Source organism: Peromyscus californicus, unplaced genomic scaffold, assembly GCF_007827085.1.
Source record: "Peromyscus californicus insignis strain IS unplaced genomic scaffold, ASM782708v3 Scaffold_7__1_contigs__length_154581171, whole genome shotgun sequence".
NCBI classification, from domain to species: domain Eukaryota; kingdom Metazoa; phylum Chordata; class Mammalia; order Rodentia; family Cricetidae; genus Peromyscus; species Peromyscus californicus.
In genome coordinates, this window is record NW_026294595.1 from 126,533,205 (window position 1) to 126,541,521 (window position 8,317).

At 49.5% G+C, this 8,317-nt stretch overlaps 1 protein-coding gene across 1 annotated transcript; it reads right to left on the reverse strand.

Moving 5' to 3' along the window:
• Positions 1 to 1,176: 1,176 nt before the first annotated feature.
• Defb124 (defensin beta 124) lies at positions 1,177 to 4,158 on the reverse strand. The gene is made up of 2 exons (XM_052726101.1): positions 4,007 to 4,158; positions 1,177 to 1,365 (listed from the first exon to the last, which is right to left on the reverse strand). The coding sequence occupies exons 1-2, from the start codon at positions 4,062 to 4,064 to the stop codon at positions 1,208 to 1,210; spliced, it is 216 nt and encodes a 71-aa protein (XP_052582061.1). The 5' UTR covers positions 4,065 to 4,158; the 3' UTR covers positions 1,177 to 1,207.
• Between the last annotated feature and the right edge of the window lie 4,159 nt (positions 4,159 to 8,317).

The following is an 8,317-nucleotide window of genomic DNA, read 5'->3' on the forward strand; positions in this document are numbered from 1 at the left end:
AGAGAGAAGATGGCAGACAGAGGAGCTTCGTAACCCCCTTTCTACCGAGCTCATGTCTCCTCAGGAGCTAAAAAGCGGAGTTCTTCTTTTCCAGGCTTGCTTAAGCCAGAAGTGGCTGTGAGTCAGCACGGTGACCCAGCAGATGCAAGCAGAAGTCAGCCAAGAAGGTTCTAGAAAAAGTGTTTGCTTTCTGGGTCTTAACTTTTACATTGCCAATGTTATTGTTACTGATAGATCCTGGCGTTATGTTATTGTTAAGAGCTGTGACTCTTATTAGTTCTTATTACCAACTCACTCTCTGAAAACCAGTCCCCTATGCCTGCTCTAAACAGGACGTGGGGCCTGAAGTCTTGGTGATTGTGTAGTTGGTGGTCCAAGAAAAGGGTATCATAGAAACAGTGGTGGTGGTGGTGGTGGTGTGTGTGTGTGTTACTGGGGATTGCACATCGATCTGCACATACACTAGACAAGCACTACACCACAAAACCACATCCCCATGCCTCCAGATTTCCCTTCACAGTGAGGAGGGATCCCTGCAAGGTGAACTTCCTGTTTTTCCATCCTGACACAACCATGACAGGTAGAGGGGAAATGAACCCTGTGCCTCTTTACGCACCTGTCTGATTCAGCTGGGGTGGTTTTCCCCACCCTCCTGCATCATTGGTCCTCATCTTGAAGGAATGGGCTTTCCTCTGTGGTCTCTTTCTATTCATATGAAAACTGCTTAATCTAGTTCTTAGGGCCCTGCCTACCTGGGCGGACTCACGAAGTCTGAGTAATGAACAGATGACAAAGAGGAAGACGTTTCCCCTCCTAGCCAGGCTGCCTGTCTTTCAAACCACACTCACTAGCTTGTTGACACGCTATCACTAATCCTCATTCATTGCTCATGAGCTCTACCTTGCTTTTGGCATTCCCTCTGCCAAGTCCTAACCACCCAGCATTCTTCTACCCGCTGTGTGGATGACGAGCCCAAGGAGGCCAAGAGTATGAATCATTTTTCCGGAGTTAGTCCAAAACCAGAACATTTAGATTGATCATTAATGCCCACTCTCCCCAGCACCTCCTCTTCCTGCAACCATCCTTCCCACATCTTTGACTTCATCCCCTTCCCTGTGGGGAAAGGAACACAGTCATGCGAGCAGAATTCAGAGAGAGCCTGTGGCACGAATTTTATTGGGAGTAAGGGTCCCGGCACCAGAGCAAGCTACTCCTGGCTGATCTTGGAGGCAGGTGGTGGCTTCTGTGAGTAGGTGAGGCAGCATAGGGAAGCATCTGGACACAGGTGCATGAAGGTTTCTTGCCTCATGCAGTAATTTCGGCAAGCCCCTTGGCCATTCCAGCACTTTTTGAATTCACTGCTTCCTGTGTGGAGGAAGACCACAGATCAGAGAGCAGTCTGTGGGTCACAGGTTAGACCACTGGTCACAAGTTGAACTACAGATTAGGCCATGCTGGTGACAGGTTAGCTCTCTGGTCATTTGTTAGACCACGAGTCATAAATGAGAGCACTGGGCTATCATGGAGCTTACAGATCTCATTCTAGGTAAGCCAGTAAGTCACAGGTTAGACCACTGGTTAAAAGAATAATTTCTTGTCCAGGTAAAAACACTCACCAGTACACTTCTCTTAGTAGCACTATACAATTACTTTGGTCTCATTCCAATCCGTGTTATAATGGTAGAGAAATTCAGGCTCATGGAGGTCAATAACCTTAATGAAATCATCATAGTCACATGGCAAAATCAGAGTGAAACCAAAAAAGCCTCCATTGCACAGACTGCCCCTGGCACAAAGGGACCTCTTTAATGTCAGGTTTTAGTGTGAGAATTTCCACCCACACAAAGGGCAAGGCTTTGGGGAACTTGGTCTTCTTTTGGGGGGTCATGGCATGGATAGAGCCTCTCATTTATTCATTCAACAAATGTGGAGCAGTGGGGATACCACGATTTGAAGTGAAAGAAAGTGCAGAGAAGGCAGTTAAAGATGAAGCAAATGCTTAGAGCTTGTGCTAAGTGCCCCATGGAGCCAGGATCCTGTGGTGGCCAGTTGGAGCAAAAGCAGGTAAGAGGGGGAACCAGGAGCACTCAGGTTTGTCTGGGACAGCGCATTACAGACATGTGACATCAGGCAAGAAGAGAGCCCGCAGAAGCCGGAGGTGGGAGTGGAAGGCTTGCCTCCATCTTCCTGGACTGAGAGACCCCACTGAGTTCTCAGTGGATGCTGCTGGCCCCATGTGTATGTTTACTAGCCCTTCTAACCCTGCCTTGCAGCCCAGCAGAGACGCATAGAATCGCCCAGAAATGGCCCCACCATCTCTAAGAGTCACAGTCTGAAGATGGTGTGTGACTAATAGTGAACAATGCCGTGTGAACCTGGCGCTGTTATTTCCCAGGTAATGTAACCTCGGCCCTGGATGCTCGTCTATACCACTCTCTTTCAGAGGGTAGTCATGGGAACATTGTAAATGGTTGGTAAGCAGGAACTGAGGTTATCAGGGTGAAACTCAGGTGACCGAGGCTACCAGCATCCATTCGAGGGCATTTCCCTCACTTTCCAGGTAGAGAAAGGGGCTTGCCCCAGACCACTGAGCTATGATAGGTTTAGAAACAGAACTCTCACCTACAGTCAGCACCCTTAGCATAGCATCACCTTTGACCTTCCAGCTCAGAGCTGGGGTTTCCACCACACAGTATGCCCATTCATCTGCTCTCAATTCCTTGTTTCTGTAGCTTAGGGCTTAGCCTCCCACGCCTGTGCGTGCCCCACTCCGGCATCACGGGCCCCCTCTGCTGTTTACCGCTTGCCGTTCCCACGGCCCGAGACAGCCTTCCTGAAATCCTCTGTTCACTCAGAGCTCTGCTCAAACCCGCCTTCTACAAAATGTATAGTGTGAGGTAGGGCAAGGTGTAATGAAACAGAGCTGATTCACACTCCTAAGTGCTGTGGCGGTATCCTGGCGCATCTGGGCTCTTCAAACCATTTTCTACCTCCACTTAAAATGTCTTACAATAAATGTTTTCAAAACTCATCTCACTATATTACTCTTTATTTTTTTTTCAGGTGTTAAATGTGTCTATAATGAACTCACCTTGGGGGAGAGGGGCATAGGTCAGTGCTTGAACATGTATTTAACAGATATGAAGTCCTGGGTCCCATCTCCAGGGGAAGGGAGGAAAGAAATACAACTTACCTGTTCACTACATCATTCTCTGTTTATGCATATTTTATGCCTTTCCAAAACAGAAGTTTTCTTAATTTTTCTCTCATCCTTTGTTTACATTTTGGCATTTTTCAAGTCAGGAGGTCCAAGCTGGCCTTGAACCCTCAATCCTCCTGCTTCAGCCTCCCAAGTACTGGGATTACAGGTGTATACCATCACACTCAGATCAAAATAAAAGGGATTTTAAACGCTGGAAGGATTGCTCAGTGGTTAAGCACACTTACTGCTCTATCAGAGGACCAGGGTTCGGATCCCAGCACCCACACCGGACAGCTCACACAAGTGCAAATAACTCCAGCCCCACGGAGTGTGATGCTCACTCCTGGCCTCTGTGGGCCTGAACACATACTTGCACAAACACACATACACCAACATGCACAGAGAAAGAACATAAGTTTTTAAAAGTTTAAAGAGCTGATCAGAGGCCTTCTGGCACCATCCATCCCCACACCACCCCACATGCCACTCTAACAGCCAGCTTGCCTCCATTATTCTTACATCTGTCACCTAACAGGATACCTGTCTGCCTCTTATCTGTTCCCACCAGCCTCCAGCAACCGTAATAGTGCACGGTTTTCAAATGAGTTCCTGTTGAGTGACTCCCATTTTACAGACTAGAAAACTGAAATGCAGGCTATACATTGCCCCACAAATCAGTGGTGGGACCAGAACTTAAATACTAAGTTGGCCTCTTGGACCTGGGAGCCTAGTATTCATTTACACACACACACACACACACACACACACACACACACACACACACACACACACACATGTGATTACCTGGTGGCACATGACCCAGGACCAGGAGAGCTACAAGGAGCAGAATCCATTGTGCCATGGCCACCAAGCTCCTAGGAGGCCGCCGGGATCAAGCAAGTCAGGAGAAGAATCCTGCATACAGCCTTGCTGCATACCCAGCTTTTATGGGCTGCAGAGTCATGGGCAACAAGCCCAAGTGGGAGGACGCAGTGACGTGGTCCCAAGACTGTTTAGCTCTCTCATGGCTAGCTCTGAGTGGACTAGTCAGCCACATCCTCCAGAGGCTGCACGGCCCTAGGGCCCATCTGAGACGAGTGGGGAGGGAAAAGAAATGAATCTTCCCAGCTGAGAGAGTAAGGAAATACTTGAGAAAGGCCAGCATCTTCCCACGTGATGGAATACTGACTGTCAACTTGACAGCAGCTAGAATCACTAAGGAGACCAACATTTAGGTATGCCTGTGAGCAAGTTTCTAGTTGGGTTAATGGAGGTGGGAAGACTCACTCCAAATGTGAACAACCAGTCGATGGGCCAGGATCGTCCTGGACTGGATGAAAAAGAGAAAGTGAGCTGAGAACCAGTATCCCTCCCCCTCCCTCCGCCTCCCTCCTCACTGCCTCACACTCCAGGTGCCTACCCTAACCAAGCTGTACCCTCAAACTGTGAGTCAAACAAACCCTTCCTCCCTTGGCATGTTGTCAGAACAGCGACAAAGGTAACCAGTCCACTCCCTAACCACTGCCAGACCTCAAACAAACCACTTAACCTAGAAGAGACCCGGGCTGCCTTCTACAAGAGGATGACAAGCGTCCTTTTCTCTCTTCTTTAAATTAATTACTGCCGGGCAGTGGTGGTGCACACCTTTAATCCCATCACTTGGGAGGCAGAGCCAGGCGGATCTCTGTGAGTTCGAGGCCAGCCTGGTCTACAGAGTGAGTTCCAGGACAGGCACCAAAACTACACAGAGAAACCCTATTTCGAAAAACAAAAAAAATTAATTACTTTGTGTTTTGTCTGCATGTATGTATGTGCACCCTCTGTATACATGGTGCCTGCATAGGTTAGAAGTGGGAATAGATCCCCTGGAACTGGAGTTAGGGATGGTTGTGAACCACCATGTGGGTGCTTAGAACCTAACCTGGGTCCTCTGCAAGAGCAGCAAGTGTTCTTAACCACTGAGCCATCTTTCCAGCCTCTAATCCTATGAAAATGGAAGAACACTTACCTCATAGAGAGCTATAACTACCTTCGGAGCAATGAAGGAAACAAGGTTCTCCAAGTGCAGCCCCTGGAGCAGCAAACCCTGCCTGAGAGAAATGAAAACTCCCTAGCCACACCCCATGTTTCTGACTCAAAGAGCCACGAAAGTCTTCCAGGGTTTTCTAAGATACCACTACAGACCGAGCCACCAGGATAACACAGGCACAGAGCTTAGCCTGGCATCTGGCACATGATCGTCCAGGTCACATCACGAAAGATGAGAAGGGAAAGGGTATCCCAGCAGAGGGAGCAGAACAGGCCCGGAAGGGCAGGTCACAGCAGCGAGACCCACTTAAAAGAGGCTGGGACGGCGCAGACCACGATGTCTTAAATGCCAAGTTCAGACTTTTATGTCATAGACAAAAACATGTTCATTTGTCTGTATGTTTTCGAAAATTTACCTCCGGTTACTTTTTCCTTGGGAGTTATAACCGGCCCCCGCCCTATGAGTTTTGACTATATAAGCCCTGACAACAGATGCCTGGAGGCCACACAGCTGCAAAGGTTCCAGGTGGTGGTCCTGACCAAATTCCATCTTGGTCAGTATTTAAATTTTTTTTTTTTTTTTTTTGGTTTTTCGAGACAGGGTTTCTCTGTGTAGCTTTGCGCCTCTCCTGGAACTCACTTGGTAGCCCAGGCTGGCCTCGAACTCACAGAGATCCGCCTGGCTCTGCCTCCCGAGTGCTGGGATTAAAGGCGTGCGCCGCCACCACCGCCCGGCCAGTATTTAAATTTTTAATAAAAGCTTGACTAAATTGGGGAAGAAAAAAAAAAGCAGGCTGGCCTAGAACTTACTATACAGCCCAGGCTGACCTGGAACTCACAATCCTCCTGCCTCAACTCTCAAGTGCTGGAATTCAGATGTGCACCGCCACATCCAGCAGATTACAATTTTAAATCAAGAGACTGAAACCCAAAGAGGGGAATTGACTTGTGGAAGTTCCCACAGTGACACAGTGACAGAGCCAGGACTGGAAGCAGGTCACTGTCCTCTCAGACTGTGGAGGGTGCTTGTCCAGCACAGCCCATCCTGCAGGTAGACCAGGGAGACTGAGGCAGCCAACCAAGCCACATGTTAGAAGCACGGTCACATTTGTGTCTTTCCCCAGTGCCAAAATGTATTGAATAATGATAAATCCACCAACTGTGTCCGTTTCACTGGATGCAATTTACCAGGCAGCTCTGATTTGATAATTAATATTGCACTTCACACAGTTTTATGCATGGACCTGTCTATACAGCTCTATATCTGTGTGTGTGTGTGTGTGTGTGTGTGTGTGTGTGTGTGTGCATGGGTGTGTGCAGCCACAGAGTTCAAGGGGTATTAGGGGAGGGAGGCGGAGGGCAGATAGGACCAGAGAAGTCACTGCCAGGGGTTAGACAACATACTAACAACACAAGTGGAGAGCCGCTGGGGCTCACAGAGCCCAGACACAGGCTTGAGCTGTGAGCCAGCCAGGCAGGCAGGACCAGTCTGGCCAGATGAGTAGATGGACAGTGGATGGATGAATGGTAATTCAATAAGGCCACATCAAATGGTGGAGACTCTGCTGAGCTGAAACCCTGGATAACTGGGAGATCTGTTGGTCCGTGTACACACACACACACACACACACACACACACACACACACACACACACACAGCAGGTGGTCACATGACAGGTCTGTGGGGATGTTGCCGTGGCTGCATCACTTGTCCTTTTTACGGGGTCCAGGTGAGGGTGCTGTGCCCTTTGCTAATCTGGTGTTCTGTGTGTTTTTATGCTGCAGTCTTCATACACCAGTGAGCCTGGATGGTCCCAGTCTGATTTGATAAGCGAATAGAGGGTGCTTTTTCCCTTATAGGACCAAATCGTCTATTGGTCTCCGCCTCATGGGCGGTGCTGGACCGGTGGTAGTGTCTATATGCCACTCTGCAGGTGCAGTCCAAATGAAGCCAACTGCCACTTGGTAAAATGGGATCACCCAAGGCAAGGCACGGCACAGCCTGAAAGCCACTGTCCCTACTGAAACTTGGAGCCGAGCAGAGCCTGGTCTCCAGACTGCGGAAGAGAGTCAGACCAAAGGGGGTTTGTCACTGTGGGGGCTGAGCCAGCCTACCCTGCTGTGTGGATCGGTTCCAAGCCAGGCACCTGGAGCCCCTCAGCCATGACCAGGAGCCCCACCCACAGGTACAGCGTGGCCTTCACAGCCTCCCCTCTCCCCACACACACACCTGAACCTCTCAAGAGCTAAAGGGGCTCCCCGCTCAAAGAGCTTGAATCCTGGCCTTGCAGAAAGGAGATAACTTTCTCCTTTGCTAAGATCAGTACCTTTCCTGCTCCTATATGCCTACAAAGGTTTAAATGAATAACGCACTGAGGGATAGACTGGACCAGTGAGATGGCTCAGTAGGTAAAGGCACTTGCTGCCAAGCCTACGGTCTGAGTTCAATCCCCCAAACCACATGGTAGAAGTAGGAGAAAGCCAACTCCTGCAAGTTGTCCTCTGGCATCCACGCAGGTGCCACGGCACACTCTCCCTGACCACCTCCCAAGAAATACATGTTTTTAAAGTATTTTTAAAAGGGGGCAGTAAACTAAAAGACAGATGCTTTAGTCCCTGGTAATCACGAGCCAGTGGATGATGAGTGAATTAATGATATCATAATTTGACATTCCGAACTCTTCACTACAGACTACATAGGCTCTCTCTTCCTCCAAGGCCCCTTTCCAAAATTAACCCTCCACCCAGAGCTTTCTCAAAGTGTGTCCTGTGAACTATTCGCATCAGTTACCACTTGGGCATTTGTTTAAAACGCAGACTCCTGAGCCCGGATCCCAGTCCTGCCCAATCGCCTCCCTTGGGAGGTGGAACCTGGGACTCTGAACACGGACCAAGTTCACCCAGAGGCTTCCTTCCGTCCAGGGCTGAAGTTGGTGTACCCGGTAGGTGGACACAGAGGACACCCAGACCCAGGAATAAACTCCCTTTCCGGCACCCCATTCTTACATGGCCACCCCCACGGGGAGGACTGGAGGCGGAGGTCTGCAGGGCGGGGACCCGGGCTGCCTTGACAGGGCGGGGCCGCAC